This window comes from Falco biarmicus, chromosome 6 (assembly GCF_023638135.1).
Source record: "Falco biarmicus isolate bFalBia1 chromosome 6, bFalBia1.pri, whole genome shotgun sequence".
Classification (NCBI taxonomy): domain Eukaryota; kingdom Metazoa; phylum Chordata; class Aves; order Falconiformes; family Falconidae; genus Falco; species Falco biarmicus.
In genome coordinates, this window is record NC_079293.1 from 74,151,246 (window position 1) to 74,168,113 (window position 16,868).

General features: G+C 63.2%; 1 protein-coding gene across 5 annotated transcripts in view; it reads right to left on the reverse strand.

Annotated features, from left to right (window-relative positions):
• Positions 1-2,855: 2,855 nt before the first annotated feature.
• DNMT3A (DNA methyltransferase 3 alpha) overlaps positions 2,856-16,868 on the reverse strand; it is a 48,833-nt gene continuing 34,820 nt past the window's right edge. For all 5 annotated transcript variants that reach the window (XM_056343536.1, XM_056343535.1, XM_056343534.1 and 2 more), the window contains 17 exons: positions 13,398-13,610; positions 13,121-13,279; positions 12,924-13,031; positions 12,287-12,443; positions 11,923-12,072; positions 11,621-11,665; positions 11,115-11,194; positions 10,830-10,942; positions 9,782-9,965; positions 9,602-9,686; positions 9,139-9,284; positions 8,789-8,879; positions 8,540-8,688; positions 8,346-8,431; positions 7,742-7,811; positions 7,380-7,498; positions 2,856-7,244 (listed from right to left, as the gene is read on the reverse strand). In XM_056343536.1, coding sequence (XP_056199511.1) covers positions 7,103-7,244; positions 7,380-7,498; positions 7,742-7,811; positions 8,346-8,431; positions 8,540-8,688; positions 8,789-8,879; positions 9,139-9,284; positions 9,602-9,686; positions 9,782-9,965; positions 10,830-10,942; positions 11,115-11,194; positions 11,621-11,665; positions 11,923-12,072; positions 12,287-12,443; positions 12,924-13,031; positions 13,121-13,279; positions 13,398-13,610 — 2,097 coding nt within the window. In that variant the 3' untranslated portion in view covers positions 2,856-7,102. The remainder of the gene's footprint in view (positions 7,245-7,379; positions 7,499-7,741; positions 7,812-8,345; positions 8,432-8,539; positions 8,689-8,788; positions 8,880-9,138; positions 9,285-9,601; positions 9,687-9,781; positions 9,966-10,829; positions 10,943-11,114; positions 11,195-11,620; positions 11,666-11,922; positions 12,073-12,286; positions 12,444-12,923; positions 13,032-13,120; positions 13,280-13,397; positions 13,611-16,868) is intronic.

Below are 16,868 nucleotides of genomic sequence, written 5' to 3' on the forward strand. Positions count from 1 at the left end.
GCAGCCCCTCTGTACTCAATGGCCCTCCCACGGCACCCCCTGACACCCCCATGTGTCGCAGCACCCACTCATCACATCCCCATGGGCCCCTCCCAGCAGTGCCCAGTAAGACCCAGTACAGCCCAGTAACCAGTAATAGTACAGCCCAGTAGCACCCAACTGGTGCCTAGCACAGCCCAGTGGAGCCCAGTGACACCCAGCAGTACTCAGTACAGCCCAGCAGTGCCCAGTAGTACCCAGTACAGCTCAGTAACACTCAGCAGTGCCCAGCACAACCCAGTATCATCCAACCTAGACCAGCCCAGCAGCCCCCCACCACACATGGCAGCCCCCAGCAGGCAGCGCATCTCAGTGGTCCCCAGCTCCTAGAGCAGGGGTCCTCAAACTACGGCCCGTGGGCTGGATACGGCCCCCCAGGGTCCTCAATCCGGCCCCCAGTATTTACAGACCCCCACCCACCCTCCCCCCCCGCCGGGGGCTGGGGGGGGAAACCAAGCGGCTGCAGATGACTGTCTGCTACTTCATCCGCGCGCCGGCCCCCTGGTTAAAAACTTTGAGGACACCTGTCCTAGTGCACAGGGAGACACGGTGGTGCTGCCCCTGCCCTGTCCCCTGCACACAGCTGTGAGGACCGGTGGCGTGCGGCACCCTGTGTGCAGGATGCAGCCCTTGGGACACAGAGCTGGCGCAGGGGTGCTGGAGGGACCTGCTGTCTCATCCCCTGTCCCTGTCCCTTTCCCATTCCTGTCCCCATCCCATCCTAGCTGTGCCACCCCATCCTTGGAGACTCTTTGGCTCCTCCAAGTCTCTTTCCTTCCCTACCCCAAGCAAGCCCCAGTCCCTCAGTCTCTCCTCACAGGACAAGCAGTGCTGTCCCCTGAGCATCTTGGTGGCCCTCAGCTGACCTCACTCCTGGTTTTTATGTCTTCCTTGTGTTAGAGGACACTGAGGGGTTCAAGCTCACCTTGTGTCTGCCAGGACCTGTATGTCACTGCCAGGAGCTCTGCGGGCCCGGGGCAGGACTCTGTGTCCTGGTAAGGTCCCTGCTGGCCCCTTCCTCCAGCCTGGCTTGGGCATGGTGACTGGTCCTCACAGAGCTGGTCATCAGTCGCGGATTTGGGCGGGAAGGTACCTTAAAGACCATCTAATTTCCGCCCACCCCCAACTGCCACGGGCAGGGCCCCCTCCCCCCAGCCCAGGCTGCCCCCAGCCCCGTCCAGCCTGGCCTTGAGCCCTGCCAGGGATGGGGCACCCACAGCTGCTCTGGGCAGCCTGGGCCAGCGCCTCGCCGCCCTCCCAGGGAAGAATTTCTCCCTCATCTCTCATCTCCATCTCCCCTCTCGCATGTAAAGCCATTCCCCGTGTCCCATCGCCACCTGCCCTTGCCCAAAGCCCCTCCCCAGCTTTCTTGCCGGCCCCTTTAGGCACTGGCAGGTGCTCTAAGGTCTCCCCGCAGCCTTCTCCTCCCCAGGCTGAGCCACCCCAGCTCTCCCAGCCTGTCCCCACAGCAGAGCTGCTCCAGCCCCTGAGCATCTCCCTGGCCTCCTCTGGCCCCGCTCCAGCAGCTCCGTGTCTCTCCTGTGCTGGGGACGCCAGAGCCGGACGCAGCGCTGCAGGGGGATCTCACCAGAGCGGAGCAGAGGGGCAGAGCCCCCTCCCCTGACCTGCTGGCCATGTTGCCCCCAGCTGACCGCTGCACCCACCACTTGCCCATGCCTGCCCACCAGACCCCATGTCCCATGCAGGTATGTTCAGGGATGCAGCATTTGCCTTTCCCCATCCTGATCCCCATCACCTTCCAGCACCGGCAGAGGGGGGCTCATGAGGACCTCAGCAGCCCCAGGCACCCTTGGCTGGTGCCCTGGAGGGGTGTCTCGGGAGAGCTCCAGCCTGGTTGTCCACCATTTCAGGCATTTTCCTCCTCCAGCTCCACCTCTGTCACCTGTCCCTGCCCTCCCCAGCCCCGGCTGTTCCCTGGGCAGCCCCCAGCTGTTGGGGGGTGGGTGCTGCCCCTGGCCCCCGAGTCTTTAACCCCTCCCAGTCCCTCTCCTGGGCTCCAGCCCATGAGTGGTCCCCTGAGACATGTTTCAAGACCCCACCACCTCAGGGTCCACTACATGGATGGGGGGTGGGTGTGGGTGGGGGCAGGAATCTGACTGCCCCCCCAGGGCTGCCTGGCTGGAGGGGAAACTCAGGCCGGAGCTCAGAAGTGTATGGGTCCTGCTCTGCTGGGGGTTCTGCACCCCGTGCCGAGTTGTACAAGCAAAGCCCCCACTGCCCTACCCTGGGAGCTGGGCTCAGTCCACAGCCCCTGCATGCAGCACTGGGAGCCCCTTGGGACCCCATCATCCGCTGGGACCACACCATGCACTGGGACGCCACCATCACCAGGATCCCATCATCCGCTGGGACCCCACTGCCCACCAGGACCCCAGTTCACACTGGACCCCTGTTGTTGCCTGGATCCCACCACCCACTGGGACCTCACTACCTACAACTAGGATCCCACCATCATCTGCACCCCACGACCCGTGCTGGGATCCTACCACCCACCGAGAGCCTGCCACCCACCCACCTGGATGGCCACCTGGCATGCCGAGAGGACACAGAGCACAGGACCACAGGGTTGGTTTTTTTTTTCTCTTTTTTTTTTTCCTCTTTTTTTCTTTTTTTTTTTTTTTTGCACAAAAACAGTACATTTATTCAAGTGTTCTCCAGCACAAGTACATTAGAAAGGAGCTCGTCTGTATTATACTCTTCTGGGCACCAAAGAAAAAAAAAAAAAAAAAAAAAAAAAAAAAAAAAAAAAAAAGAAAGGAGGATGGGATGGAAGCGGAACGGACAGACTTTCTACATCTGCTGCACGCATTGACCTTTAATTAGTTCAGAACAGCTATGTCACGAGCAATACTTACACAGATACAACAGAGTGCCGGGCAAGCCCCACGGGCCAGAACCATACGGTGAAATGCACAGTATTCAGCGGCAATAAATAGAGAAGCGACCCTAAAAAACCAAACCAACAAAAAACAAAAGGAAAGAACCGAAAGAGAGAAAGGGATAAAGAGAGAGAAAGAGAGAAGTAGAAAATAAAACGGGGGGTGGGGGGGGTGGGAAGAGCAGCTGGGGACGCTGGGCCGGAGTGGCCACGGCGGCACCGACGGCACTGCCGGGAATGTGGTGGTTGGGCGCGGGCTGAGCCAAATCATAGGAGAGGAGGGTACCGAACTCTACGCGTTTATTCCTCGGTATGAGTACATGATTCCCCACAAATAGTTAAGCGTCAGCTACTTCAATGTCTAGGCTAAAACACATGAAATCTCTTGTTTAGTTTTCAAGTACAAAGTTAAAATGCCTTTTTGTTTTTTTTTGTTTTTTTTTTTAATAATAATATATAAGAGTAAAATAATAGTGCTCTTTGAAACTCCACTACAAGAAAACAAAACAGTCATTGTCCAGACAGCAGACTTAATTTAACAATATATATTTTTAATAAAATGTTTTAGCACCGTGTTTGTCACCTACTCCCTCGGCGGATCTTAAGGAATTTAGGCTTTTATTTTTTGTTTTCACCATTTCATCTAGGGCTGTGCAACAAAATTTTGTCTGTTTGTTTTAAAAAAAGATGTGAGTCGGGTACGTTAAAACTGAACTTTTTCCCCAGGCATCCCCATGGTCCCCACCACTGCCAGCGGCTGCTGCGGAGCTGCCGATGTGCCCCTTAGCACCACCGAGCCGAGCCCGGCACTGCCCCGGCACCCTTCCAGTTGCACCATGATGGGAAACTGCTTCCTGCCAGCACCAGCCTGGGTGTCCCAGCCATGGGCACCCGGGGCAGGTGCAGGAGCTGCCTGGGACATGGCAATGCTGCACTGGCACCCTGTGCTACAGCGCCGGCTGGGACCTGGCCCACAGAAAGTGCTGTGGAGCCAAGAGGGTCCCAGGGAAGTGCTGCAGGGTTGCACTGGGCCAGTGCAGGGCCCACTGGGACCCCCGCACACTGCTAGGCTCCCAGCTGGCACTGCACGGCTGTGCCAGGCTCGCCAATGGTGCTGCATGGCTGTGCAGGATCAGCACCCGGCGCTGCAGGGCCGTGCAGAACCTGCAGACGGTGCCGCAGGGCTTTGCAAGGCTTGCACCCAGCGCTGCAAGGCCATGCAGGACTTGCAAATGGTGCTGCACGATTGTGCAGCACTAGCACCCGGAGCTGCAGGGCCGTGCAGCACTTGTGCTTGGTGCCGTGTGCTGTGCAGGACCAGCACCCAGCACTGCAGGGCCACACGAGACTTGCACCCAGTGCTGCAGTGCCAAGCAGGACCTGCAGACAATGATGCAGGGCCGTGCAAGATTCGTGCTTGGCACTGCAAGGGCACGGAGTGCTTTCACTCAGTGCTGCAGAGCCGTGCAGTGCCTGCAGACAGTGCTGCATGGCTGCGCAAGGCTCATGTGCAGTGATGCAGGGCTCTGTAGCGCTTGCACCCGGTGCTGTGCACCCCACAGGACTCACAATCAGCGCTGCAGGGCAGTGCAGGACCCATGCAGGACCCGTGAGCAGCACTGCAGGGCCACGCAGCACTTGCACCTAGTGCTGTGGGCCGTGCAGGACCTGCATGCAGCGCTGCAGGGCCATGCACGGCTCACACCTGGTGCTGTCATGGCAGGTGGAACCCATGCACAGTGCCAGCAGTCCTGTGCCAGCCTCACTCCAGCGCTGCAGGGCAGCGCGGGATCCGGCCCCGGGACCAAGCCAGAGCTCACAGCTGCAGCTCAGCACCCAGGGCTGGGGGGCCACGTTCTGCCTTGCCTCCTTTACCACCCAGCAAAGCTGGGCCCCACGGTGTCCCCCACCGTGGCCACCCCGTGCCAGCTCAGCTCCCCATGCCACCCACACCGACAGAGGGGTCTTCAACCCCCTCCCCCCCAGTAGCACCAGGCGCAGTGGGGAGGTGGGGGGGCCCTGGGGCCACCCCTCACCCGCCCCTGCCGCCATCGGTCCCAGCACCTCTCAGCACCCTGGGGCCACCAGCGCGGCTTGATGCCAATTAGCCAGCACCCCGCACCAAGCGGCCAGTGGCCCCTGCCCGCCCGTGGACCCCCAGCACCTTTCACAGTTAGACAAGAGATGGCAACAGGCCAGAGACCCTCCATGAGCCTCTCCCGCACCGTAGCACCAGTCCCTGCCCCCACCAGAGCCCCTGCGCTCCAGCGCCAGGCACAGGCTCCGGCCACCCAAGTGGGCACCAGGGATGCAGGGCAATGCCCCTGCACCGAGCCAGACCCACCGACCTCCCACAGCACCCACAGCTGCCAGACAAGTAGCACCATCCACAGCAATGCCAGCACCTGCCCATGTCCTGCCTGCACGCACCACGGCTCCCCTCTGCACCGCCACTGCCATCACGGCTACCGGCCCCTGCGGCCACGGCTGCCTGTCCTCGACACCAACACCGCTCCTGCCACAGCATGCCCCTGCGCACACCTCACGTGGCCACCCCAGAGCAGAGGCACGGGGCACCAATACATCACGGCTGCTCCACAACCATGCTCACGGTTGTTCCACAACCACGCTTGGAGAAGCAATGCCCTGAGCCACCTGGTACACAAGGCAACGCCACAAGCAGCACTGGGGTCCCATCGTGGCTCACGGGGGCATCGCCCTCCTGCCAACCAGCCCAGCCCCATGGATGTAGCACCAGGGCCCAGGGACCCAGAGCCATCCCTGTCCTGTGCCAGAAGCACCCCAGCCATGCTCCGGCACCGCTCCGTCCCACACTTGCTCCCTGCCTGGCCTCCTGGCCCTGCCCGCATCCCTGCCAGCACAGCACCACCACAGCTTTCGGCAAGAGCCCTATTCACAGCACCCATGCCCCACGCCACCCCGGCAGACAGCACCTGCAGGCAGGAGCAGGCAGGAGCACCGTGCTGCTGCTGCCGGGTCGGCGGGGGGGACAACCAGCACCGGCCTGGCCGGGGACGCCACGTACACAGAAGAGCACCAGTACGTTTGTGCGCGTCATGAGCAGGTTGAGCAGCGCGGGCAGGGCCGGGCAGGGCAGGGCAGCCACCGCTGCCGCCGAGGGAGGCGCTTCCTTTTAGGACAGAAAAAGGTTATTGCATGACTCGGGATGGAGATGCTTCCCGCCCGGCCACCGCCCCGGCCCTCTCCCGCGCCACTCGCTCGGAAAGGCCCGGCACGTAAGGCAACATGGAAGCTGATGTCTCAACTCACCCCGCTGTTTATAAGCACCATTATGAAGTCAGGTTGTACAGTAGTAACAGTACCTTTTATATATATATATATCTATATCTCATATCTATCATATATATATAAACTGTAAACAAGAGGTAACAGCGGCTTCTAGAATTTGCTTTCTTCAAGGTTTCCTGTGTGGTAGGCACCCAAAATACTGTAGAAAAGGTGTGTTGTGGTGTGTGTGTTCTCGGCTTCCCTGCCAGTTGGGTTGGCTCCATATCACCAGTGAACGGTGCTGGTGGAAAAGAGTGAGGCTCAGTCGCTGGGCGTTGCGGAGCCGGCCGAGCGCCTCCCTGCCGCTTCGTGCTCCCCCCAAGCTCGCCGGGCCGGTGGCGGGGGCCATGAGCTCGGTGCGCGCTCGGCGCAGATGGAGCGGGTCTCCTTCGCCTCCGCCTCTCCCGGCTGGGGTTTCCCACTGCCGTTTCCCCTCCTCCGAGAGCAGAGCTGGCGACGGCGTCTTGTCTCGCCCGCTGCTCCGAGAAGCAGAAACCAAACCAACAGAAAAACCCAGCCAGAAAAGAGCGGAAAATTAAAAGGTTACCCAAAAAAAAATGGTTTTGGTTTTTTGTTTGTTTTCTTTTTTCGTTTCGTTTTTGTTTTTTTGTAGTTTTCGTTGGTTTTTTTTGTGTTTTTTTTTTTAAATAGGCTAAAAGCTGAACATTGGAAATTCAGGAGAGGACACTGAACCCTTTTGCTCGGGGAGACGTGTGCTGGGTTCCCGTCGGGCTGCGAAATCCCATCTCTCTTCTGGGTGCTGACTCTTCTCTCATTCTGTGTTTTCACTTCTCTTGGCGTGGATGGTTTTGTTTCTGACTTGCTCCGTGTGTCACCAGTTCCTGTCTGTCTCTCTTAAACGCAGGCAAAATATTCCTTCAGGGGAGCAAAGAGATGGCGGATCACCGGCACGCTCCAGGATCTGCCTAGCAGTCTCTGCCGGGCCAGGCGGCTCATGTTGGACACGTCTGTGTAATGCACCGGGAAGCCAAAGACCCTGCAGGGACACGAGGGGAGGGGATGGGGAGCAGGGGGTCAGGGGGATGTGCTGGCCGAGGGACACGGCACTGCCGGCTCCCCCTGCCCCAGCATCCATACAGCCCTGTGGCAAGCCCTCAGCCGGCCACGGTACCTCTCCATCTCCGTGCACCACAGGATGTCCTCCTTTTCATTCATGAAGACGGGGAAATGCTGGTCCTTGCCCTGCTTGATGGAGTTGGAGCGAGTGGTGATAGTTCGCACTTTGCTGAACTGCAAGAGGCACAGGCTCGTCATGCTGGGGAGGGCGGGATGGAGTTCCCGGCGCACCGGCTGCAGCCAGGCACAGCAGTCACAGGCAGGGTGCTCCCATCCCAGGGTGCTGGTGCCACTGCCACATCCCTCCTCCACCCTCACAGGAGTCTGGGACCACCAGGGACAGCGATGGGACTCCACCACCCCCTTGGCTGCACCATCCCCGCTCCCGCCACCTGCATCCTGCATGCTGAAGCTGACCTTTGCTATCCTGCCGTGCTCCAGGCACTCCTGCAGCTCCAGCTTATCGTTGACTGTGGACGCGAGTGGCCTGGGTGAGAGAGACAGGGTGGGCATGGGGTGGGCCCAGGCTGGCACAGCACCACACTGCCACATGAGCACTTGCACGGGTGCAGGGCAGCTCTCACGCTGGGCTTTGTGGGCATGCAGGGTGGGCAAGGGTGTTTTGAGGGGCTGCAGAAGCTGACGGCAAGAAGCAGCTGACCCCTGTGGTAGCCTGCCCATGACCACCAGCCAGACGTCTACCACCACTGCCTGGGAGGGACATGGACAGCAGCTCCACACCACCCCACCAGCACGGATGGAGCAAGGACAGGACTGTCCTCCTCTCTATGGGCTTCAGGCTGTGCTGTCACCCAGTGCTCCCTTGTGAACACCTCCTGCTCTCGCCCACCACTGATTGGGATACCTGGGCTGGGGAAGGACCCAGGGGTCCAGCCCTTTCTGCAGCCCCTGCCCTTGCTCCCAGTGGCCAAGCAGGGGCTGCTGGCAGCCCTGGCTCCACAGCAGGCACGGCACAGTGGTGGGCAGGTGAGTGGCTCGGCTTTGGGGGGCTCTCACTAACCTGTTCATCCCAGGAAGGTTCCCCCAGAAGTACCGTGCCCTGTGTGCTGCAGACACTTCTTTGGCATCAATCATGACGGGGTTGGACTGCAGGAAGGGAGAGAGGCAAGAAGTCAGCAGGGCTCAGCAGCCCACCACAGGAGCAGGACCCTGGGGGTCCGCAGGGCTGGAGGATGCCGACTCCCTGGCACTCACCTCCAGGAAGCGTGAGATGTCCCTCTTGTCGCTCACCCCCATGGCCACCACGTTCTCGAAGAGCCAGAAGAAGGGCCGGTCGTCACCCTCCTTGGGCCGGGCTTCATGGAGCAGGCGGTAGAATTCAAAGAAGAGCCTCCCGGTGCCCTCTGGGCAGGAGAGAGCGAGAGGGGCTGGCATCAGTGGTGGGGGCCAGCAGTGGGGGGCTGGTGGTGGGGGCCAGCCCCAGCCCAGCAGCGAGACACCTACCGTAGAGCCCCTTTCTGGCTGGGTTGACAATGGAGAGGTCGTTGCAGGGGCTCCCCCCAATCACTAGGTCGAAGGGGCCCCACTCCTGTATCTGCAAGAGGGAGAACCCCTGGTGAGGCAGGCGCTGGTGCCAGACGCTGCCCAGGGAGGAGGATGCTGCCACCGGCTCAGGGGACATGGATACACAGGGGACGGATGGTGACCAAGCTCCCTGGTGGGATGGCAAGGCCGTGCTGGCAAAGCCAAGCACATGGGGAGATGCAGGACAAAGGACCAGTCCTGTCTTGGGGAAGAGGGCTGGGCACCGGGCGCTTTGGGGGAGCCGTGGGGGGCTGGCCGGCAGGACGTACGTGCTTCTGGGTGACATTTCGGACGTCCCCGACGTACATGATCTTGCCCTGGTGCCTCACCATGCCCACAGTGATGGAGTCCTCGCACACCTCCGAGGCGATGTAGCGGTCCACCTGGATGCCCAGGTCCTTCAGCACCAGCAGGCCTGCAGGTAGCGGGGCTGGTGTGGCTGGCGCATGGACAACCGGCCACCATCCATCACCCTCCCCAGACCCCCAACAGTGTACACCCCCTAGGGTCCTGAGGACACTGGGGGCTGCCCACCGGAATACCCAGCTGGGGGTCCCACAGGTGGCACAGGTCTGCCCACGCACCGCTGACACCCCAATGGGTGCAGGACCCCCCAGCCCCAATGTTGGACAGTTGTGGGGTGCAGGCAGGCTGCTTGCTGCTGCCACCGGTCCCAAACACACCCCAGGGAGGGTCGATGCTGGGGCTGCTGGTCTGGGGACCCCCACCCACCTGTGGCGATGCCATCGAAGAGTGAGAGCACCCGGATGGGCTTCCTCTTCTCGGCCGGTACTGGTGGGTACACTTTCGGCGGGTCCTGAAAGCCACAGGGGCGCGTCAGGTGGGGAGGGGTGACATGGGGCAGTGGGGAGCCCTGCCAGGGCAAGGGGGTCCTTCCCCAGGGACACTCACAAACTCCTGGTCATGGTTGTTGGCGAAGAACATCTGGAGGCGTGAGGGCCAGTCCTCCCGCCGCCGCAGCAACCCGTAGACACCCTTATGGCCACACATGTAGCAGTTCCAAGGGTCTTCTTTGATGGCCGCCTGGGCTGCCCCCGGGCCCACCAGCAGGTCCACACACTCCACGCAGAAGCACCTGTGAGAGCCGGGAGCCAGCATCAGCACCAGGGGTGGGTCCGGTGCTCCCGGCAGCATCCCTGCTGTGGGATGCTGGGGAATGAGTGCAGTTGGTGGTGGGAGGATGGTGCCCCCAGCATGGCCCCGCTGCCCCAGCAGGATGAAGGCCAGGCTACAGCCGTGCCCCCCTTTGAAAGTAAGTGGTAGGGGGGTACGCCGGGACTGGCAGCCTCACACCAGGACCTGCCACACTGCCCAAAGCTCCACCAGCCCCATGCAAAGACCTGCAAGCTGGGAACCATGGCATCATCAAAACCGCCCAGCATCACACCAGCATTGCCAAAACCTCCCCAGCCCTGTGCCAGGACTGCAGCATCACTAGAACAGCCCAGCCCCAAACCAGGGCTGGCATCACCAAATTCTCATGCCACGTCTGGAGCACAGCCAAAACCTCCCCAGCCCCACATCAGACTGAAGAATCAGAACTTCCCTACCCAAGCCAGGACTTGGGCATCACCAAAACTTCCCAGCCCCATGCTGAGAGTGTGACATTGCCAAAACTTCCCCCAGCCCCACACAAGGGTCAGGGCATCACCAAAACCTCCTCAGCCTCACACCAGGACTGCAGCTTCACCAAAATGCCACACTGGGACTTTGGCACCACCTCCTAGTCCTGTACCGAGATTGTGGCATCACCAAAATGTCCCAGCCCCACACCAGGACTGGCATCACCGGATCCCCATGGCAGGACCGTGGCATTACCAAAACCTCCTCAGCCCCATGCTGGCAGACTGCAGCATCCCCAAAATCTCCCTAGCCCCATGCCAGGACAGTGGCATCACTGAAGCCTCCCCAGCCCCACGCCGGGACAGCGGCCCCGGACCTGCAGCAGTTGTTGTTGCCGCACATGAGCACCTCACGGCCGCCACAGCAGATGGTGCAGTAGGACTGGTAACCGTCGTCGTCGTACTGGTAGGCGCACTCCAAGAAGCAGTTCTGGGGGAGAGCCAAGGCATGAGTGTGGCACGGCCCGAGCCCTGCAGCTGGGATGCTGCTGCAAGGCCAGGCACCCAGCAAGGGCACTGGGGCAGCTCCCGGCAGAGGGGTCTGGCAGGGAGACCTCTGGCACTGGGTGTTTGGGGGACCCAGCTGTGCCTGCTCGCCGTACCTTGCAGTTTTGGCACATTCCTCCGATAAATAGAGGGTGCTCCAGGGTCACGTTGAGGCTCCCGCAGGAGATGCAAATGTCTAGGAGCAGGAGAGGAGAATGTTACCCCCAGGCTCTGCCAACCCCCGGTACCCTGGTGAGCCCAGCATGTGGGGAGAAGCCTGACCCCAGGCCACGTCCTGCTGCCGTCCCTGGCAAATGCCCACCCCGTGTCCGGGTCACACTGGCTTTGCCACCCTCGAGCTGGGGAATGGCAGAGCTCTCCCCGCCCCCCCTCAAGACCCAAACTGCTAGCACCACCAGGACAACCATTGTGGTGTGATCGGGGACCAACTGTGGGCACAGTGAGGCAGGGTTCCCAATGCCTCCTTGCTCCAACCTGGCCCCCAACACCCGCCTTCCAGCCCTGGGCAGCATCCCAGCTAGGGACGGACCCTCCACCCCAGCCCTGTCCCTGGGGGCAGGATGCGTCCGAGCCCCAGAGCTGGGCACTGCCCCACACTCACCTTCGATGTTTCTGCATTTCTGCCGGACCTCGTAAACGAGCCGCTCTGGGGAGGGAGAGAGGTGTTGGGGAAGGGGGTCCTGTCCACTACCAGCCCTGCCCTAGCCAGGTCCCCCTTGCACAGTCCCACAGGGGGACAAAGGGAAGGGCCCCCCCGATGGAGAAGGGGACCTGGCCACAGCAGCTCTCGCCCCCACCAGCCCCCCGTGGTGAGCACAGCCCTGCCAACACCAGGACCCAGCCCAGGCAAACACCCATGGAAGGGGGGGGGGGGGGGGGCATCCACGACCCCCCAGGTGGTACCTCGGGTGCGTTCATCGATGATCTCCTTGACCTTGGGCTTCTCTGTTGTGCTTTTCCTGGGTTTTTTGGCGGGTGGGGGTGGTGCGTAGGCAGCTGCTTCTGGCTCTACCCACATCTCCGTGTAAACTTCTTTGTAGGGGTTTCGTTCTTCTGCAAGGGGCGTTGGGTCCCGTTAACGGGGTTTCATCAGTGGGGTCCTGTTGGCCCCGCAGAGGGACCTGCCAGTCCCACAGTGCTTCCCATGCCCAAGCCCATGCCACCCCCGTGATGTGGATCCAATGGCCAGGGGTCCTGGGGACACCTTCCAAGGCCACCAAGTGAGTCCCTGTCCTGCGAGCAGGGCACCATGCCTCCCCTTGCTCACCTTCGGGGGGTTCCAGGCCCTTGGGGCCGGAGGGCTGGAAGCCACCCAGGGCCCATTCGATCATCTGCTTGTTCTGGATTTCCACCACCTTGGAAGTGTCCGTCTCATCGTTCTCTGGACATGCTGGGAAGATCTTCCCTGCTCTGCTGCTTGCCACCTGCCAGGGGAGCCGCAGGCACAGCCATCACCCACCCACTCATGGGTGTCCCCATCCTCAGCTCTGACCCTGCACTACCCAAGCAGGTAGCGCCCAGCCCCAAAGGGACCTACATGGTCAGACTCCCCTGCATTGCCCCACAAGAAACCCCCAACACCTCCCAGCACTACCAAGAGACCCCCAGAAAGCCAGGACCCCCACAGCATCACCCCACAGGGACTTCAGCAACTCTCCAGAGACCCCAACCTCCCCCCAGCCACCCCCAAAAATCTCTGGAGGGAGCCCCTCAGATCCCCCACCCTTCTAAGAGACACCACCTGGCTCCTCAGGATGCTGCTGGGTGCCACAGCAATGCAGAGCCGGATCCTGGCAGGGTGAACAGACATACAGCCTGCCTGCACCTGGCAGCACAGACCTGCACCAGCACCCATGTCCCCAGTCCTGGTGCTGGGGTGTCACCCTGCGGCCGCAGACACTCACCTGCAGCACCTCATAGATGGCTTTGCGGTACATGGGCTGCTTGTTGTAGGTGGCCTGGTGGAAGGCGCTGGCAAAGGAACTGAGTGGCAGGAGCTTCTCCACACAGACCTGGGGGACAGGATGTGGCTGTGAGCTGGGGGGACACCTGGAGACAGCAGGTGCACAGCCCAGACCCCCACCCCACAGGTGCCACTTACCACCGAGAACTTGCCATCGCCGAACCACATCACCCAGCGGGTGCCCTCGGCCGCCCGGCTCCGGCCCGTCATCCACCAGGAGACAATGCGCCCGGGCCACCACGAGAAGCCGCGCAGCTTGCCCCACACCAGCTCGCCGATGCCAAAGCCCCGGCCGTCCTGCACGGTGAGTTGATGGGGGGGGTAAGGTCAGAGGCTGGTGGGGAACGGGCATCTGTGTCCCTGGGGGGCAGCAGACCAGCACACCCCCCCCTTTCCCAGCCAGCCCTGCCCTCACCTCATACTCGGGCTCATCATCAGCTGACTTGGAGGTGTTCTTGTCCACGGCGTCAGCCACCACTGGCTCAGGCGTGGTGGCCACATTGGGTGAAGCTGGGTCAGTGGGCTGCTGTGAGGTGGGGGGGCTGGCCTCCTCCTCCTTCTGGGGCTCTGCCCGCGGCGTCTCCTCCACAACATTCATCACGGCAATCACCTTCGCCTTCTTCTCCGCCTGTGGGGGGGCACACAGTGGTCAGGGCAGGGCTGTGGGGCACCGCTCACCTGCAGCCCCGGGGTGGGGGGCCCTGGGCCAGCCCAGCTTGGGGGGCTGCACCCTGGCAGTCCAGCTGCAGCCACCAATCGCCACCCTGCCTGGTGCAGCTTGGGGGGGTCCCCCGTGTTCCTGTGCCTCAGTTTCCCTCTGTGGCTGGGGTGGAGGGTGGCTTGGGGAGCATCTGCAAAGCTGCTGGGGGTGGCTCTGGGGAAGATGGCAACTCCCTGCCCTGGTTCTGCCCCCACCTGGGGGGTTGTCCCTGCTCCTGGCTCCTGGCCACCCCACGATGCCTGAGGAGCGATGGGACCAGTCCTGGATCCTTGCACATCATCCCGTCCCTGCCGGGAGGGCTGGCCCGGCCCCGCTGCCACACGGGTCCCCAGCTCCCAGCCCCCTGGACCCTCCTGACCCACCCAAGGGTATCCCCAGCCCCCGCCCCGGGGTATAGCTCCATTCCCGGAGACCCCCGGCAGCCAGGCTCCTGCCAGGACCCATCCCGGGACAGCCCCAGCACCCCTGTTGTCACCCTCCCGGTCCCCAGCCCTCCCCCGCCCCCGGACCCAGTGTGCTGAGCGGCGCTGGCCGTGCCGAGCCGCGCCCGCAGGCTGAGCCGTGCCGTGCCGTGCCGCGGGGCCCAGCCGGGACACTTCAGCTCAACCGAGCCAGGACCAGCCTTGCCCTGCGGCCGGGAAGTGCCGGGATCAGCCGAGCCGAGCCGAGCCGAGCCGTCCTCCCCACGGTGGCCACCTACCCATGCGGGCTGGGCGCCGCCGCGGGCTGGGCCGAGCCGAGCCGAGCCGAACTGAGCCGAGCCGAGCCGGCAGGGCCGGCGGTTCTTTGTCTGGGCTCCCCGGGTCACATGGTGCCTCCCGGCCCGGCTGGTTGGCTGCGGCGGGGAGGGGCCGCGCGGCGCCGGGGGGACAGCCCGGCCCGGCCCCCTGCCCGCGGCTCGGCCCGGCTTGGCTCCGCTCGGCCCGGCTTGGCTCCGCTCGGCCCGGCAACTCGGCTCGGCCCGCATCGGCTCCGCTCGGGTCGGCTCGGCTCAGTTCGGGCCGGCTCGACTGGGCGCCGCTCGTTGGTGTCTCTCACCGTGGCCCGGTGCCGCTCGGCTGGGCTCCGCCGTCTCCCCGGGCCCGCTCCCGCGCAGTCCGGCCCGGCCCGGCCCGCTCCAGCTCCTTCCCGCTCCTCAGGCCCTGCCCCAGGCAGCAGCGGGGGCTCCGCGCTCGCCCTGCCCGGCCCGCGGCTCTCAGCGGCCTCGTCCGAGCTGGGCCGCGCCGCGCCGCGCCGCCTTTTATCCCGGGGCCGCGGCCCCACGGCCCCTTTGTGCGGCGGGACGGGGCGGGGGGCGGCCCGGGGGGCTCGGCCCGGCACGGCTGGAATCTGCCCTGAGGGCCCTGCCCGTCCGGCCGCGCTGGCAGGGCCTGCCCCGAGCACCCCAGTGCCACACACCAGTTGGGGACCGGCTGGCACCAGCTGCACCAGTGTGGCCCACTACGGACACTGGTCTGGGAGCAGCTGGCCTGGCTTGGCACATGTGCATGCACTGACACGGCACCAGTCTGGGACCACAGCACCCAGTTCATTCCAGAGTCACAACAGCACTGGTCTGGGACCACAGCACCCAGTCCAGACCCACCAGCATACAACGACACAGCACTGGTCTGGGACCACAGCACTCAGTTCTGCCTACCAGCACACACCAACATAGCACTGGTCTGGGCCCACATCACCCAATTCAGCCCACCAGCACACACCAACACAGCACTGGTCTGGGGCCGCAGTCCCCGGTTCAGCCCCCAGCACACACCGGTACAGCACTGGTCTGGTCAGACTCAGCTGTTCCAGCCCAGGCCCACCTGCAGGCTGCATCCCAGCAGCTCCCCATCCCAGAGGCCATGGCGGACCAGCATGGGGACAGTGGGCTCCCTACCACAGGCTGCCCCTGCCCGTGGCTGCTGAGGTGCAGACCCAGATACCCCAAAACCGGCCCCCTAATGACCGCCTGTCCCCCAGCACATCCCCCAGTGCTGGCACATCCCTGGCATGTCCCCTAAGAGCCAGCTGTCCCACTGCACGAGAGCAAACACACCGCACAGCCTGTTCCCCTGGCTCTGGACCCCCAAGGCACAGCCCTCGACACCCAGACCCCCTGCAGCCAGGGTACCTGTCCCCTCAGCAGCCAGCCACCCCAAGGACCATCCCCAGCAGTGACACTGCCTGTGCCATGCCGTGTACCTGGACTCTGTCTTAGCAGCCAGGCCAGGCTGGGCACTGCCGGCTGCAGCCGCAGGGGCTGTGCACGGTGTCAAGGCCAAGCACGGGCTCCACCGTGTCCCCTCTCCTCTCCCACAGCCGGTGGCAGGTGGGCCCCCCAGACTGGAGCACTGAGCTGCCGCGGGGCTCGGGCAGCCCTCTCACAGCACCCATGCGCAGGGTGCAGGTCTCAGCTGAGGCACGGGTGCCGTGAGGTGCTGCCGCTGCCCTCCTACCGTGGTGGGGTGTTTTAGGGCACAAGTTTTTCAACGATGCAGAGCAGAGCAGGGAGCCCATGCGGGAGCTGCCACCGCAGCTGTGACGGGACATGCTTGGGATGCCTGCCTTCCCCCCTCCCCGGCCTGTCCCCTGCCAGCCCCCCAGCCTGCTGCCACTGCCTTCCCAGACAGCCCTGGGCCAGGAGTCCCCCAGGACCCCCAGGCAGGAGATGTCCCACAGAGAGGTAGCTCCGGAGCTCCGGGTCCCCTTTGTGTTGCAGAGTGGAGGGGACAAAGCCGCTGATGGCTGTCACCCCCGGGGCATGGGGCTGCCCCCAGTGGGAAGGCTGGGGATTGTGTGCTAGCAGAGCCCTCTGGCCCGGCCCTGCAGACCCCCACCCAGGCCAAGGGGTACTGGGGCCGGTGCTGCAGCACCTTGGCTAAAACACCTGCCCCAAGGCTGCTAGCCCCCTGGGGACCCCCAACATCGGCTGCACCCCAGTGCCAGGCAAACAGCCTCAGCCTCTGGGGGTCACAGTGGAGTGATGGCAGCCCATGGGCAGCCTGTCCCCTCCAGCACCCCTTGGCCGTGCCAGACCTTTGGGGACCTGGAATAAAATTATCTGGACCTGAACTCAGCCCCAGCCAGAGGATGGGGTGGATCAGGAGCATGGCCGGGGGGGTGCAGCTGGCGCACCCTTGGGCAGGGACACCCCGGTGTGGGGCACCCATGGGGGCTGGGGAT